The 17,078-nt window shown below is 41.6% G+C and overlaps 2 protein-coding genes across 2 annotated transcripts in view; one reads left to right on the top strand and one right to left on the bottom strand.

Annotated features, from left to right (window-relative positions):
• Nucleotides 1–13,603, top strand: part of LOC104393575 — a 41,066-nt gene extending 27,463 nt beyond the window's left edge. Inside the window, exons 3-7 of the mRNA XM_010003085.1 lie at nt 986–1,064; nt 7,684–7,947; nt 8,384–8,431; nt 9,558–9,664; nt 13,517–13,603. Of these exons, the coding sequence (XP_010001387.1) occupies nt 986–1,064; nt 7,684–7,947; nt 8,384–8,431; nt 9,558–9,664; nt 13,517–13,603 (585 nt within the window). The remainder of the gene's footprint in view (nt 1–985; nt 1,065–7,683; nt 7,948–8,383; nt 8,432–9,557; nt 9,665–13,516) is intronic.
• Nucleotides 13,604–15,897: 2,294 nt separating this feature from the next.
• The window catches only part of DAD1 (defender against cell death 1), a 5,106-nt gene continuing 3,925 nt past the window's right edge, over nt 15,898–17,078 (bottom strand). The window contains exons 3-4 of the mRNA XM_010003084.1: nt 17,042–17,078; nt 15,898–16,028 (exon numbers count right to left, since the gene is read on the bottom strand). Of these exons, the coding sequence (XP_010001386.1) occupies nt 15,898–16,028; nt 17,042–17,078 (168 nt within the window). The remainder of the gene's footprint in view (nt 16,029–17,041) is intronic.

Raw genomic sequence — 17,078 nt, 5'->3', positions numbered from 1 at the left:
AAAAAAATTTTCCCTCAACTCACATCTCTTCTCTAGTCTCTTTGGAAAAGTGAAAAAATTTAAGGCAGACCCTGAGATACCAATAGTTTTTTAGTAAATGTGTCAATTTTTCCAAATTTCTCAATAATACTTGTAGGAACATTTAATATCTCAATGCTGTGGTTTTACTCTTGTAAAAAGTAGTATTACCATTTCTTAAAATAGTGATGATTGTTAAGATAATTTCAAAATAATTTTGTTCTGAAATTTAAAAAACACAGCAATGAAAAGCTCTGAGGTAATTGGTCGTATTACAATAACCCTCCTGACCTTCTGAGAAATATAAGAATCTCAAATTCATATACAGCAGTGTAAAGAGCTATAAATCTGGGCTCTGTCTGAGTTCATTTTAATATGTTGTCTGTATGCATCTGCTCCAGAACTTGCTCTGATCACACTGTAGAACCTAACACCTTTTCAAATATATACTGAAACTTTAGAGTGTAATGGCAGAATAAGCAATGGTTTCCTTGCCACAAAGAAATAGCATTCCAAAAAGTGTTCTTTCTACTTAAAAAATAAATGTCAAATGTGCTCTGGAATCACCCTTGACTAATACAGATGGCAAATCCAAGGGAATGGGATATTGAAGTTTATACTACACCTTTGATCACTAGGTCAGCTGTGAAGTAACAGCAAATAAGCTGATTTTTGAGAGAGAAATATGCAGAGAGACTAGCAGGCCAAATAAACAAGAAATGAGATTAAGAATAGAACTTGTGATGCGGATGACTTTCTGGAAGCAATGGGATAAATATGATAGAGGGAAATATTAAGAAACGTGTTTGGGAATTGGAAAGATGCAAAACACCAAATGGAAAGAAAATTAGATGGTGATCTGAGATATAGATCTGATAATGAGATGATCATAGAGATAAATAGGATTTATTTTGATGGAGTATTTAACTGTTGAAGGTTCCATTCAAAACCACTCTGGATATTGTAGAAGCCTGCACTATTGGGTGACTATGGAAATAGTTACAAACTCACATTTGGATATGGGACAAGACTCCTGGTTTCCCCAGGTACATTTACCTTGATTTCTTTGCCTAATTTGCATGATTGTTGTGGATACACAAGATCTGAGAAATGGCATCTGTCAAAGATATAGTAGCTTGGGATCTCATCTTGACTAGTAGGATTTATTCCAGGGCAGCTGTGCAAGCAGTCTTCCTGGAGGGAGCTGCACACAGACGTGTGCTTTCAGTGCTTTTCCAACAATTGCATTCCTGTGATAACACAAAGTCTGGTTTTGCTCAAGTAAGTCATGTGGATTTTTTTTCTCCTAAGGGTAAAGCATGCCATTTCCGCTGACCTTAACCAAAGTCATGGATTATATGTCAGATGAAAATGCATTGGATTGTAATGGTTGGACTCAATATTAAAGGTCTTTTCCAACCAGAAGAATACTGTGATTCTGCAAATCTGTGATTCTGTATTGAAACAAAAGAATGGCTATATTTAGAAAGTATCCACTTATGGCGATTACCATAATTTTATTTCTGCTTGTAGCAGAATCCCACCAAGGAACAGTATACTCTTAACATTTTTACTATTAACAATGGAATGGGAATTGGACTGCCTTTAGTTTGTTTGTCTGATGTACAGATACTGTATTATCCACAAATATTGCAAGTGGATTCTATTTGTGACTAGAACTTGAATCACGATTTGCTGAGCTGTCACAGCTGAAAGGCCATACTTAATGCTTACTCCCTCCTGCCACCGTGTACCTAAGTAAGTGAGGATCCTGAAGTAATAGAATTAGAAGGCTCAGATTGTCCTTGCAGCTCCCTGTGAAACTCCAAGATCTAGACAGGATTAAAATGTGGTACTGAAACCTTTAAGGAGGTAACTATAAACAAGGTCAAAGGGGTTCTTGTAAATGTTTTCTGGGTAGTGTGAATTATGGGGATGGAGGAGGATAGAGGCTGGTGTTAGGAAGAGGAACCTTGCTGGTGGTCAAGTCAGGTGGGTAGTAAATGGTGAAACATTCAGGAGAAAACTTGGACAGAAAGGCAGTGATCCTCAGTCCACACATTGAACAAGACTGGTAGGTGATGTTACAGGTGGCAAAACACAGATTATTCCTAGTATTGCCTCAAAAGGCAAAATACACAATTGTAAAAAGTGAATAAATGTTGTTGTTATTGTTGTTATTATTATTATTTCCCATTTCTTATGTTGATAATTTTCTAGTAGATCTATTTGGTACTTTGAGGGTGACTTAAATCAATGTGTTTCATCATTGTTGCCTTAAGTTCTTCCCTGCTCTGGAATGTCTGTTAACCTGGTTTTCAGTTTGAGTTGGGAAAAAACTAAAACATTTTTATAGAGGTTGACACCAGTGTGCCAATCAGGGATATGTGAAACTCATATTTGCAACTGGGACTCAACTGCTTGTTACCCCGAGTAAGTTTGAGCTTTCTGTTCCATCTTAATACCAGGACTGCTAAATAATTTTTTGTTGGGTAGATGGACTAGGGATATTCATGGAAACATGTTCCCACTTCTTTTCAGTATCCCTTAATGAAAATTTGTTGGGAAAGAGATGCTGTCTTGAAATCCAGGGAGTGTTTGGCTATGGTGCAGCAGTGACCCACTGCAGAGAAGAACAGCTAAAGAAGACAGTGATGACCACACAGGTTTAATAGCCATGGTGCAATAACACACAGAGTGCTACAAGCAGTTAACACACAGCTGAATGCTACATAAAAGGTTTAGGAGTTGTACGGAGTTTATAGCTATTAAAGTTTTCAGACTTGATTTTTACATTTTTAAAAAGCTAATTATACAATTTCTGGAGATTGTTCTGACTAACGGCTTAGAAATTGGATTTTCTAGCTCTTAGTCTAAGAGAATGTGTAATGACATTTTGGGGTTATAAAGTCCCCTCCCATATCTGTAAAAACTGGTGTTACGGTGTGAGCAGTCAAGAACTAGAAAAATTGTATTTGGAAGGGAAACTAAACTTGTTATGATGCTCTTCCCTTTCTTCAGTTATACTTCTAAATGCCCTAGAAACCTGAAAAGATGGGATGAAATTTCAAATATCTTCATGTCATCTCCTAGTAGACACTTTTTCCACATACTTAAAATGGGGTACTATTGGAATATGCAGCAGGTAGGCAGAAATTTATTGCAGAGGCTTCTTGTTGAGTAGGAAACTGAAAGATACAATAAATTCATGTTTGAAAAAGGAGCTAGATTTAAAGTCAGTCCTGGTGAGTAAGATTTGGAGGACAGGCTATCAAGGTAGGAAGATGGGAGCAGTGACCACTGGTTGGTGTTTCTGAAAAGGTCTAACTTTATGAACTGCAGATGAAAAGTGGAAGGATGATTGAAGACTGAAACAAAATGAACCCAGGATTATTTCTCAACAGTGTGCTTTTGAAGATGAGACAAGGAGACTGGAAATAGGAGGAAATGAGACAGCATCATCAATCTTTTAACTTTCACCTATCATTAACATCAAGTTATGAGTCCCGTCAGTCAGTAATAGTGTTTTTGCAGAATTATAAATAGGCAAATATTAGCCCAGGCACAGCTAACTTATTTTACAAACACCATATAGTGCACTTTTTACTTACATTGAAGGGGAAAAAATTCAGAGTTGTCTCTGGATTAATTTTTAACTCACAATTTCATATTACATTGGGAAGAAATTTCCCAGGTTACTATGCTATGGTATTTGCAATGATTCAAAATGAGGTGTGTGGGAAACTGGAGCTAGGAGAGTAATTTTTGGAAATGCTACTTATGATCTCAGATAAGTTATCTAATTATAAGTACCCATGAAATAGATCTATCAGGAAAGGATATGATTTTGGTGTGAAATAGACATCTACATCTGAGGTAAATCCACAAATGTATGATCAAAAGTTCTTCTAGTATTTTTATATCAACATAGAAATTATCATACTCCTTCTCTTTTTAGAAAGGGAATTTAGAAAGGGAATTTCAAATATTCATTTGAATATTTTTGGAGTTTTTCTTACTCATTAAACAAATAGGGTTTTCTTGGCTGGCATCAGATGATTAGCTAATCTCTAATTCAGAAAGTTTTTTTCTTGGAGTTGAAATTATTTGAATAGACATTTAGACTAGATGATCTTGAAAGGTCCTTTCCAATTCAAACCATTCTATGATTCTATGACTTTTTTTCTAGAAAATACTTCCCTGGCATATAAAATTGGAAACTGGCAATTAAAACCTCTGATTTTGGAAGAAAAAGCATGCAAAAGTATTTTGTGAAAATGACAGACTTTCATGAACAGCCGGTTCAAGTCTTTTTTTTCCCAGACAATTGTTAAACAGGCATTAAGCCAACTCATTCACTTGTGAGCTCTAAAGACTGGATTAGATAAGCAAAATTTCTTCTTGAGATCTCCAGAAATCTTCCTCTAACACTGGTGAAAGGAACAGCACAGAAGGTCATAGTAAATCTCTCCTGCAGTTTAGGTGATGGATGAATAAACTGTTATGTGAACACAATAAGGGTATTGCTTCCCAATATGAAAGTTAAGGAAACTCCATCTCAACTTTTCCTGAAGGTCAATACATGCTATAAGCTCAGATGTATCCTGCTTTGGTATTAGAGAATTATTTGGTTATTTGAACAATTGATTTCTTCTGACATAGTGGGTATCTTACTCTATTAATTTATCGTTAGTTTTGGCTCAGCTAGAAATCTTCCTCTTTGAAGGTTTTTTTTAAGAAAGATCTTGGGTGATTTGCATGGTTTGACTTCCCCAAGTGTAGGTACAGAGGCAATTACAAACACATTTTTAGGATGAAGACCAGAATTATGCCTGCACACTGTAAGTGAAGCAGCATATTCATATTTGCAAACACTGAATCTCTTCACAGAGTCATTGTACTTTGGATTACTTGGCTGATGCTGGATTAAGACCTGTTTTTTTTTGAGTGCCTTCAGACACAAGCATTGGAAGTCTAGAGTAGGGTTCAAGTATTAAATGTGGACATTTAACCTTGCTGTAGACATCCTATCATCCATGCAGGGCTAGCAGATATCACAAAGGACCTCTGGTAGACTTTATGTAACCTCTGTTGGAGGACAGCCAGCAAACATCACTAAAGTGCTTGTTAAGTCATTACTCAAGATTACTCATTGCTCAAGATTAGCCTGTGTTAGTGCGTGAGGGGGTATATATTTTCTCTGTGCTGAGGAATAGGTCCAGGTTGACTGTAGCTGTGGAATATCATGTCTCAGCCTGAGAAATGATAAGAGGATCAAAGAATGCTATCACACCAGTTCCAGTCTGGCCAGAGATGACCAGAGTTTTCTTTGTAGGGAGTGAAGAATGAGATAAATCTCTGTATAATACAAGCTGTGTGTTAAAACAGTTCAAGATTTCTACTTTAGCTTGTTTGGAAAAAAAATGCTTAGGTCTCAGTCTGATGTTGGAACAGGCTTCTGCTACTCTCTCTCTGAAATCAGCCTCTGGAATTGGTTTTCTCTGTAGGCTGGTCAGGTGTCACAGCTTGACTTAGGATGGTCAATTAAACCAGCAACAATAATGCTCACGATCCCCTTCTGCCCAGGTAGGGAAGGGAGACATAATGAAGGAGACTTCCCAGATTGAAAACTAAATTAGACAGCTTTAATTAAATACTAATGATAAAAGAAAATGATTCCTCAAATGTGTTGAGGAATGTGAAAAACCCTATTCCCTTCCCCCACGCACAGCAGCTCCCCCAGCATCTGAGCTGTGAGCAGTTCCAAAATGTCGCAGAGCTGCCAGAAGGAGTGGCAGAGCAGCCAGGAGCTGAGGGGAGAGTGATGAGGGTCAGGGATGCACGAGCCTGGAGATCAACGGGGATGGACAGATAGAGTCCTCCCTGGATGCCAGCCATGGATGGAAGAGAAGGAAAGAAGAAGTTATTCCCCTGTCTTTTATATCCATGTACAATATGTATCCTGGTTAATCTTTCTTTTATATGAGGATCTTCCATCAAGCTTTTTATTTGCTCCCACCTTCCTCTCCCTAACAAACATTCACTAAAATCTATTTCCAAAACAATAACTGGGAGTATAAGAGGTGGGCAGTGGGACTGGGGAAGTCAGAACCTACATTAGAACATATTCTACATAGTTGGGAAAGAGACAGTCCCATCAGGTTTTCTCAAAGCTAGGGAAAAACTAGGATAAAAGGGCCACTGAATGAGTCATTAGGCTTTGTGGATTAGTTTTTTTTCTGAGATCACACTAATAAAGAAGTATGGCTGTTTTTCTAAGGTGCAAACAACTGGCAGTTGAACAGATGAAAAACGTTTATCTCAGTGATAGAACTAGGGCCTGCGCTTGAATAAGATTTTGAGATTGTTTCTAAAAATCAAGTTTTAGTCCTAACTGCCCCCATGTGAAGAAATCAAAACTAAAATTGGGAGCTAAGCTGTCCTTAGTATTTCTACAATATTTAACAGTGTGATGTATGAACAGGAACGAAATTAATATGAATCTAAACTCTCAACCCTACACAATAACACTTTGTCAGTTTACAAGTGTGAACTGAAGCTCCAGTTCAAACCTGTGGTTGTCAAGTTCAATGGAAAATGCAGCCGGAGGTTTGCTGAGCTCCAAATCCTATGTTGCCTACATTGTGTCTTTTATGATATTTCACCTGTTCATCACTAGAGTACTTCTATGCCCAAAAATATTTTACTATTACACATGAACAAATATTTAGGAAAGTACCTTCTTAAAGAATCAGACTTCAAGAGCTGGGTGAGATGAAATGTGTGCTCAGACTACAAGTTTACAAAGCTAAATGTGAAAAAAAGTGTTTAACCACAGGTAACATTTTGATATGTGTGGAAAATCCTACTCTAACTAACTTGCTAGCAGAATTTGAAGCAAGAAAACTGAAATAAACTCCAGGTGTCTTAATCTGCAGCCTTTAGCTCCCCAAGTGTCTCTTCTAGGTAAAATTTAAGAAAAAAATCTTGCACTGCCCTGTCTGTGAACATAATGAACATAGTGAAACATTTGTTTCATCTTTCACTAAATATAACAATTCGACTTTGCAGTGCCTTTCGTAGCTTTTTCCCATAGGAACACAATTAGATGGGTGGTAAATGTGGACACACTTCAGACTAGGTACTTTTATCCACTGTCCCACAGGACAGGTGGAGGAAGCGGGATTTTGAATATCTGTGGTGGTTTTGGCTAAAGTTTTGCAGAACAGGCAGAATGCCCCTGGGCTGCTCAGTTCTCTCCAGACACATTATTCAGTAGCAGTGAAGCACAGAGTGCTCACTCCTCATGTTACACACATTCCTGAATGCTTTCTGGTCAAGATCCAAAAGGAGGCCCAGACTGCAGGGTAGAGCTGAATGGGTTGTTACAGAGACAAATGACTAGGTTAGATGTGGACATCTAGGATGTGGGTGAGCATGTGAGTATTGTTTGAGATGCTCTGGGGATCCTGCCTGACCACTCTCTGTGTCTGTCAACATACATCTCATGTAGCTCTATTGTGGATGTCTTGACTCTCTAAAGATGTCCTAGCACATGATTCACACTGGAATAATGGAAAAACCTCCATACCTAAATGTCTGTATGTTAAGATTGAAGGAACTGTGACAGTGTGCTTTCATCTAATGTCTCTTCTCCTTTTTCAGATATTACTCCATCTCCTTCAGTCTACAGGCTGACCTCTAAAGATGATGAGGATTTGGAAATGTGCCTTATCACAGATTACTCCCCTGAAAGCCTTACTCTTAACTCAGCTGATAAGCAGACAAGTGCTATTGTGGAGGTGGCAACATCTGAGAACAAACAGGAAGCAAGCTACCTGTCAACCTACTGGGCCAAGAAAGATGAAATGCAGTGTGGTGCAAATCATGAGGGCTTTGGAGAACTAGAGGGCGAGGACCCTGAAAGTGGTAATGGCACTGTTGGATGTGTGTACAGCGCGAGAGGTACTCCAGTCTCTGCTATTAGTAAGAGCAGGACTTGTTCACACCTCCCAGCCCTACAAGCAATGCTGAATTAGGCTCCTACACTCCAGAGGAGCATTGTCTCTTTGCCTCTTTTCCCTTGCCTGCCTCCTTGGTGAAAGCAAGATTAAGGGTACCAGCAGACTGGTACAGTCACAGCAGAGAGATCTTAAAATCTCTCTATATAGCTTGAAATTTCTTTGTTGGATGGGATGCTGAAGTTTTCCTACATCATACTTTATTCTTGCCCTGAAAATAGCAGAAAAGAGTGTTTATGGGAGGGTTTACTGGCCAAAAACTCTAATCCAGCCTTTCTAAATAGAGATATCTTTAAGAACTTCCAGAATAAGTTATTAATTAAATTATTTGTTACTATCTGCAGGTACTAGCAGTGTATGTGTTACAGGGGTGTCTCTACACTTCAGGACAGGTATGTACATCTCACAAGTAAAGCTTGGCTTATCAAGGGTTTGCTAATGTTGCCTGTATGCAGAATTCCTGTTGGAGCAAAAGCTCAGATTGGAACTCTCCTAAAAGGTCACACAGGCTGGAAATCATTGGGTTAATGTAGCCTTCCAGATCTGAGCTGCTTATTTTATGTGAACAGTGTAGCCAGTGCCCACATACTCTTGCTATGGCTAGCCAACCACTCCCTATCAAAGAATTATTTAAGGCACTGATATGAGTCAGCCTTACTGTAGGTCTGTCTGCATTTCAGACTTCAAAAAAACTGTTTATTCTGGGGTGCACAAACAACTAATTAAGCAGGTGATTTCTGCAGTGTGTGCTCAGAAGCCCATTTGCACTAAAGATACAGTGCCTCTGAGCACACTTTGCTTCAGCTCGCAGATGTGGGAGTGAGTGCTGGACTCCAAGCAATTGCTGTTCCTGCCAGTTCAAAGGAGCTGAGCCTGCCTCTGCACTTGCCCTGTTTGCTGAATAGCTGTACTTTTGCAAACTGCAGCTGAAACAAAAACCAACAGTTAACTGAAGGTTTCCAAAATACCACTTCAGAAAAATACTCATCAGTAAGCTTGGCTGGTCTGATCACTCTTTTCAGAAAGAGGTTTTCAAAGATAAGCACAAAATTACTTTTTGATTAAAGCTCCCTGCTTCCCTAATATATTTTCAAATGAAAATGGCTTTGTAACTTAAGATTAATAGAAAATCCAAATAGGTTTGTTTTTTTTTTTGTTCCTTTAATAAATTTTAACTCATTTTCTTCATGTTCATTTAAAAATATTTAGGGAGAGGAAAGAGGGAAATCTCCAGTGCCCTAGGTTCATAACACACTGCATTCAAAATCAGCTAGATGGTTGGCAGACTTGCGTATTGCATAGTTAAGTAGTTGTTGAATGAAAACCTGACTTGAAACACCTACTAGAAGAAATCAATGTTTCTCAGTGAGACAGTCCCACTCACTGACTCGTTAGCTATCCTAGTAGCTGGCTCAGTCACACAAAGTGGAACAGTTTCATCAGGAAGTGCTCGTAAGCCTGTGTGGATGTGAGGATACCTCAGTGCTCTTGTGACTTCCTCCTCTGTTACTTTTACAGATGAAAACCTGAACATACTGTCTTTATCACAGCTGGGCCTTAAGATAGTTTTAATGAAAGGAATAATTTTTAATGTGCTGATGACGATGCTTATGTGGAAAAAAAAAGTGAGTATACATGAGAGGTGGTAAAGTCTCTGACAGAAAACGTCTGGATCAGTTCATTAGCTACAAATCTTCCTTCTCTCTGTAAGAACTGTTTATGCAGCCTATCCATACACCTTTTGTCTACCAACAGTACAACCCCTCCACTTCTTTGGCCATAATAATTGTTTTTGGCCACATGTCAAGCCTATTTACTCTTCCTTATTCACATGCAAATTTAACTTAATTTATCCATTCTTTGTTTACATCCTACCGTTCTCTGTCCTCATCCATCAGATTCATCCCCTGACCAATCTCCAGCTGGGAAATTTTTATGCATATTGGCTTTAAGACCTCAGAACTAATATATTAGTTTTGGCCCAGCGTCTCATTCTTCTCTTTCTATTGCCTAGGCACTTCTGTTCTACAATTGTGTAGCTGCACCTGTGTACCAAATAATGGCCTAACATAACTTTATTTTTATTACAGGAATGAAAGTAACGAGATGATGACATTCTGAAGTATGAAAAAATCTGCTGAGGAATCTACCAGAGCATCATGTGTAAGAGAGCCCAGACATTTCTGTTATGAGGGATATCACTTGCTGTTTCTGCATATCATGCCAGCCATTATAGTATAAATCACTTTATTTGTATTGTTAGGAGGCTACTAAAAAATGCTCAGCATTCTGCTCCCCCACATGCCTGATTCACTCCTTTTGCATCCAGCCAAGTTTGCTATAACTATAAATAACTATAAATTGCCAAACATCACTATTAATTGCATTAAATTGACACACAATTTCTGCTTGGGGCAGTGTTGTTCTAAACAGCCAGCTAAATAGCTAAGTATCACTTGAATGTGAATTTTTCATATTTGGATAGCTTTCATATATGCACTACTTAGAGTACACCCTGCAGACACCATTTCAGTTGCAAATGAAACACTCTGAAAAGCAAACAGAGTCTTATGTAAGGTGTTATGGCCAATGTCCTCCTATCTTTGGTAAATCAGAGCAAGGTATCATTTTTCCCCTAAAAGATTTGCTGCTAGGTCTCCCAGAAGTCCCAAATTCAGTGAAATTCCCACTTCATTATCATAAAAGAAAAATTTTTTTTTTACTATTTTAAAAGTCTCTCTGTCCTTGCCCATTTTCTGAATTTAAACCAGCTTAAGATTTGGTTTTGTGTTTAGTAAAAAAGCAACCTTTGCTCTTTTTGTTCAGTTTGAACAGCCTTAGATTTTCCAATTTCTATTATAATCATTGCATAAAACTGAAGTACATGTCCACTTCTTGGAAACAGTGCATGTATGTGAAATTTGTATGCTGCTAATTCTTTAATTGTATCAGCAATCACCCTGATATCTTGGCATTTCTTTAGGCCTGCTATTAAACAATTCTTATAAAAAATAAGAAACTTGTTTGTCTTTTGTATCTGTAGTTTGAGGAACTCGTTTTACCCTTCACATGAGCTTTAGGAATGAGCCTGGCCTTTGGGGCGAGGGAGTGAAGGGATGCCTGGACTCTTCTCTCAGCCTGATACAGCCACCAGTTTGCAACAACTGGCCAGATTCTCTCATGGGGAAAATAGACACCAAGTCCATTTCCAGGACATCAACATGCTGTGTGTGGGTGAGGACAGCATGACTGCCTTGGAGGCAGGGAAATGGAGGAGAGCGCATCTCCTCCAGGAGAAGACTTTGCTATGTGAAGACAATGGTGAAACACAACTTGCCCACAGTGAGTGGACTAGAAGCAGTCAAGGTTCTTGAAGGTAGATGTCTGCTGCTATGGGGAACATAGACATCTGAAATGTCCTGCCTCTCAATGTCCCCCACTCCCAAGTGTCAGTGGACAGCAAGGTGCCAGCTTTGCATTAATAACAACAGGCCTGTCTCCAGGCTCAGCGGTTGCTGGCAAGACTGGAAAAGAAATTTTCTCCTTTTGTGATATGGGTTTCTCCATCTGTCTCTGATGCACCAGAGATTCCTCTGGAGGGAGAAACAAGAAGGACACCCTGAGGGAAACATACACCCCTGCAAACCTTGCAAACCCTGCTTGCACCTTGCAGCAGTGCCCAGACAAAGTGGCTGGGAAAGCCTCAGCAGACTGGTGGGTGTGATTCCTTCCCATGGCATAATTCTCACCCTGCTGGATTCACAGTCATTGCAAGAAACACTGTTTTTTTTAAAGGCTCATGCTTCACATGTTTTTAGCCAAAAGCCTTGGTGCTTTGTGTGGGACAGGATGCCTGTGCAGAGACAATGCCCACATCCCTGCCGCCAGATTGGAATCCACAGTGCTGTCAACAGTCTCCTGATCTCCTGCCATGTGCTGCCCCCTGACCATTTAGCAAGTGGTCTATCACAGGTGACAGCTACTGACCCCTCCTACCAAAGGGCAACTTTGAACTTTTTTTATCTATTACCCTGATTATTTTATAGAACAGATGTTCAAGGACTCATTCTCTTGTCTCTCTCCTGTCACAACAGTCACCAATTTCTCCCCAGCTGCAAAAAGCCCACAGCTCTTTAGATGCTAGGTTCCAGGCAGCTCTGGAAGGTTACACTACATTCATGATGAGGTTTGGCATGTCACAGGGAAACAGCTTGATGAAGTTCCCTAAACCATGTTTTAATTACAAGGCGAGTTGTCACATTTCACAGATTTCCAACTGATTAACCTCATTCCAGAAATGTTCAGGGCTGCGGGAGGAAAAGTTTCCATGCTCATTTACCTTTAGCATCACTTTTAAAAATGAATATCTATCTTGAATCTGTTGTGCTGCACTTCAAACTCTGCTCTCCCTGTAAGGAAGAAGGACAGTGTGCTGCCTGTTTCCAAATCTGTCTTTCTCTTCCACATTAAACAACCCCAGTGGTCAGATTTGCCCAGTGAGGGGATGAGTGTACAGCTAAAGTTAAATATTTCTACTAAGGTGACTCTTAGCATGTGAACTGCAAAACACTGAATTTCTAGATCTGGTTCAAAAAATACTTTCAGCTACCACCACCACAATGTGCTCCCTCCAACACCTCCCCTCAGCACTTTGCACTTTGTTGTTTATTTCGAGAAAGAAAAACCACAGTGCAAAGCAAAGGCAGGAAATAACACAGTAAGACAGGATGTGGAAAGGGTCTTATGGGCCAGGTGGGGTAGGAAGAGGACACACCACCAGTTCCATGACGCCACAATCAAGATCTGGGTCACCTTTTGATGCTTCTCTATGCCCTACCACAGAAACCGCTTCCTCTGGAAAATGGAGAGCAAAACAGAGGGTGTGGGAGCAGGGCTGATGAGGCATGTGGCAGAGAGGCAGAGAAACACGTGGAAAAGAACATCAGACGTTAGACCACAAGCCAGTTGAATGAGGTTAAAGCACCTTTCCTTCCCACCCCCTCACCACAGCCCACTTTTGGGTATGGGGGCATTGTTTTGGGTACAGCAAGAAAGATTGAGCTATGTATAGTACAGGCAGGGGAACGGAGAGGATAAAATACATTATAAAAGGTGGCGGTGGCAGGGAAAGATCTTAGAAGTGTGTAAGACTTTTGAATTGACTGACCTCTGCATCCTATTATACAGGCAGTGAACCTGAGCACAAACATTCTTTCATTTCTCCTGACCCAAAAGGCAGGAAGGGAGAAAGATGGGGCAGGGCAGAGAGTCCTCCCACACTGGCCGGGAAGGAGATGTTGCCATGGTCCACCTCCATCAGATCCCAGACTCTAATACCTAACTATGGATAGGAAGTTAATTTGAATTTGCATCTTCTCTAGAGGTTTTGTTGGAGAAAACACTGTCTGGCATTTGACATCCCTCAGAAAACATGGCCCTTTACATGAAACAACCTCTCCTCTTGTTCTCTTCTACAGTGTGAGCAGGGACCAGTGCATGGTCTTTATAAGCAGAGCTTGACGATATCTACAGACTTGTGGAAACTTGTTCAGACGTGGGAGTAGAATTTAATTCTAGTGCCAAGTTTACGGCAATTAAGAGGCATTGCAAACTGGTAAAAATCAGGGCAAAAAAGAAACTCCCTAGAAGCCTCACGGTGTTTTGTTTGCCACAGGCTCCGTCCAGTGCAGTCACAGGAGGGTCCCAGCCCAGAGTGCTCTCTGATGCTGAATCGTGAGGAGGCCGAGTCTCACACACTCACAGGGAGGCACTCAAAGCTCGCAAACAGCAGGAGCAGCAGTGGCAAAGCAATTACCCTGAGCTGCTTCTCCTGTGAACATGCCGGCTCTAGTTGTCCCGGGCATAGCTCCCTTCTTTAACGGGAGTGAAGAGCTCAGTATCTCATTCACAATCACTGGCACCGAGTCCCCTCCTGCTCCACATCAGTACAAAGCTGGTACCACTGTAAAAAAAACAGCTTAATGCCTGGGGCTGGAGGGTGTGTCAGAGCTGGCATGAATTATTTGTTCTACCACCACAGAGACAGAGAAGGTCCTTTAAGAGAATAAAGACCCTGCTGTATCCTACCTCTCTGCTCAGAGCCTAGGAGCCCCAGGTTTCAAGCTTCTACGGTTTTATCACTGCAGCATAGTTGAAAATGATGGCTAACAGAAGCCATAATCCTCACTGAGAGACTGAAGCAATCAGCCCCTTTATTTTATCTCCTGAGTACTTGTCGCAGAGGCTCAATACACATTTAACATACCAAGGGCTTCAGCTGCAGAGCAAATTAGACAAGTGTGAAGCAGGCTTAGTTCAAGGATGGAGCCTCATGCATGATAACCCAGATAAATTCTGCAGAGGTGTGGAGGGGCTAGCTGGCCCGTTCTGTGCCTGTAACTTCATCACCACATTATTTTCTTCCAACAGGAAAAGAAGCATCTGACCTCAAGCAGGATCTAAGCTGGGCATGAGGAGGCAATGGCCAAGGGTCAAAGCAGTTCAGTTTAAGCATTTTGCAATGTGTTAGAGGGGAAAGGGAAAGGGATTTCAATGCAGCTGTCAGAGGGGTCACCTTCTCCATGGACCCAAGACAGATCAAGTGCAGCTCTGTCTGAGGCACTGACACTGCTTGGTAGCCCCTTCCAACATTGTTGGGTCTATCAGAACACCAGATTGAAGTGGTTCTTCAGAACAGTGGTACCACAGAACACTGTGATGGTGCAGTTGTATGACCAGCAGGCCTCAGCAAGCCTGCAAGTCCAGCTGGGACTCCCAGCAGTGCCCCACATGGTTTTGAGGGATATGGGAGGCTAGGTGGGAAGACAGGTACACCTGGGATGTGCTGGAGGACACCCTCCATTTCCTTCCATTCATGACTGCTAATCACAGCCTAATGCTGATTTTCCACTGCTTTGAAGCCTGGGAACACACTTATTTCTGTAAGATAAAGGGGCAGAAACTGGGAGATGAAAAGGGTGGAAGACATTTGTGTTTCCAAGACAACTTGTTTCCTGCTGCCCTTGAAAACTGGGGCACAGAAAAAAAGCCTGTTGGGTAGAAGGGGAAAGAGGGGTGAACGAGAGAGAACTTGGGTGTCAGAAGAATGTCAGTATTTGTCACAAACAGGGAAAAGACTGTTAGAAATGGTTTTATTGACAGAAGCATTACAGTGACTGTAATGAAGCAGCAGACCCCTCCATTTTCTGCAGTGAAAAACCTTGAGCCCTACTTCCTCTCCCTCCACCAGGCAAGTAGGCAATAGTCCGCTGGCAAACAGCACTTCCCAATGCCAGGCTTTGGCATCAGAGCTCAAGAGCAACCCAAGACCTGGAAAGAGAGAAAGGCAACATGAGTGATGTTTCTGCAGAGGGAGAAGAAACACCCCACAAGCTCCAATGATCTTGTGGCCCCTTATAACTGTAGCAACATGGCATGTCCTCCACTTTCCAGCACCAAACTCTCCCTGTTCCAAACTCCCTCCCCTCATCTGCTGAGAAATTCCAGACTTGGAAACCAGCTGTACCATGGCCTTGAAATAAAGCCCAGGAGTTCCAGCTTCCAAAGTCCTTCAAAAAGAGGGAAATCTGGGCAGGTTTTAGTAACACTTCTAGTTAAACTACCTTTTAAATTACAAAACTAAAAAAAAACTACAGGCACAAAACCAGAGAACTGTAAATGCTAACCCTGTATCCACCTAGAAGACAACAGCTTAACTGTACTTGGCCAAGAGGGAGCTGGGAACTAGGACTCCTTGATTCACTAACTGTCCCAACTCCACAAAACTATGAAATCACATGAGCTGTGGTTACTCTTTTTGTGATGCCAACAATCAGTACCTCACTGTCTCTTCTCGACCTCAGCCAACAAAATTGATGACAACAAGATGGAGGATGGTGTTGGCAAAGAGGAAATCAGCAAATGCTCGCTCCGGTGAAATGCCCTGGAACTCGCCTTTGTTCTGGGGGTTGATTTGGATCCGGAGGCAAACTGCATGACAGAGAAAGAATGAAAGATTAGGGATCACAAAGTGAAGTCACGGCAGGAAGCAGTCTTTCTGGGGCAGCCCACCCCAGGTCACTCTTCCACCAGAGTGCCACAAGAAAAGGTTAACTCTGTATCATAAGCTGAGCAGGACACTGGCTGGGAATTAGCACAGGGCTTCCATGCAGCCAGGTCTGACAGAGTCACACACAACCAGAGCAGGCCAAGTAAGTCTTGAGGGGAACAGACTTATAACAGAATTGGACTTGCATAGAAATTAGGGTTATTTCTGTCTTCTGTATTGGGTGTGTTGGGGAATGCTGCAGATTATCTGAAAGATCTTTTCCAACCTAAATGATTCTAAGGTGGCTTTGGGGGATATTATGGGAGAGCAAAACCCTGAAGCAGTCATTGCTAGAGTCTGGGTTTCACCACAGGATGGTTGCTAAAGCACATCAATACAAGAGGGCTCCTCAACTGCTAGGAAGAAGCAAGGACACTGTGGGGCTGATCATTGAATCATTTTGGTTAGAAAAAAACCTTTAAGATCAAAGTTAACTCAGCACTGCTAAGTCCACCACTAAACCACATCCATTAGCAACACATCTGCTCATCTTCTAAATAACTACACAGGTGATGATTTTACCACTTCCCTTGGCAGCCTGTTCCAGAACCTGAGCTCTGTGATGAACACAGGCAGGAACTTGGGGGTTCGTGGAGGAGAACTGGGTGTTACGGGGAACGGAATGAGGGGGGTGTTGGAGGTTCTAATGGGGACTCCCTGGCTGAGAGGTAGGCTTGAGGGCTGCTGTGGGCGACTCCCTGGAGTTTTTGGGTAACGCCTCTGGCTGCTAAGGGAAGCCGGCGGTTACCACAACAGATCTGGGTATTTCTAGGCTATCTCCCCAGTGGCCGGAGGCCTCTGGGAGCTGCTGTGGGAGACTCGGGCTTTGCTACGGAGAGTGCCCAGTGGGAAGGGGGATTCCAGGGTGACGTGCGCGGGCGCGAGGGGCACTGACCGCCGAGGATGAAGCTGCCAACGGCGGAGATGAAGCC

This window comes from Chaetura pelagica, unplaced genomic scaffold (genome assembly GCF_000747805.2).
Source record: "Chaetura pelagica isolate M959 unplaced genomic scaffold, ChaPel_1.0 scaffold678, whole genome shotgun sequence".
Lineage (NCBI taxonomy): Eukaryota > Metazoa > Chordata > Aves > Apodiformes > Apodidae > Chaetura > Chaetura pelagica.
Note: the sequence above shows the minus strand (reverse complement) of the source record. Positions and strands in the feature narration are given on the sequence as shown.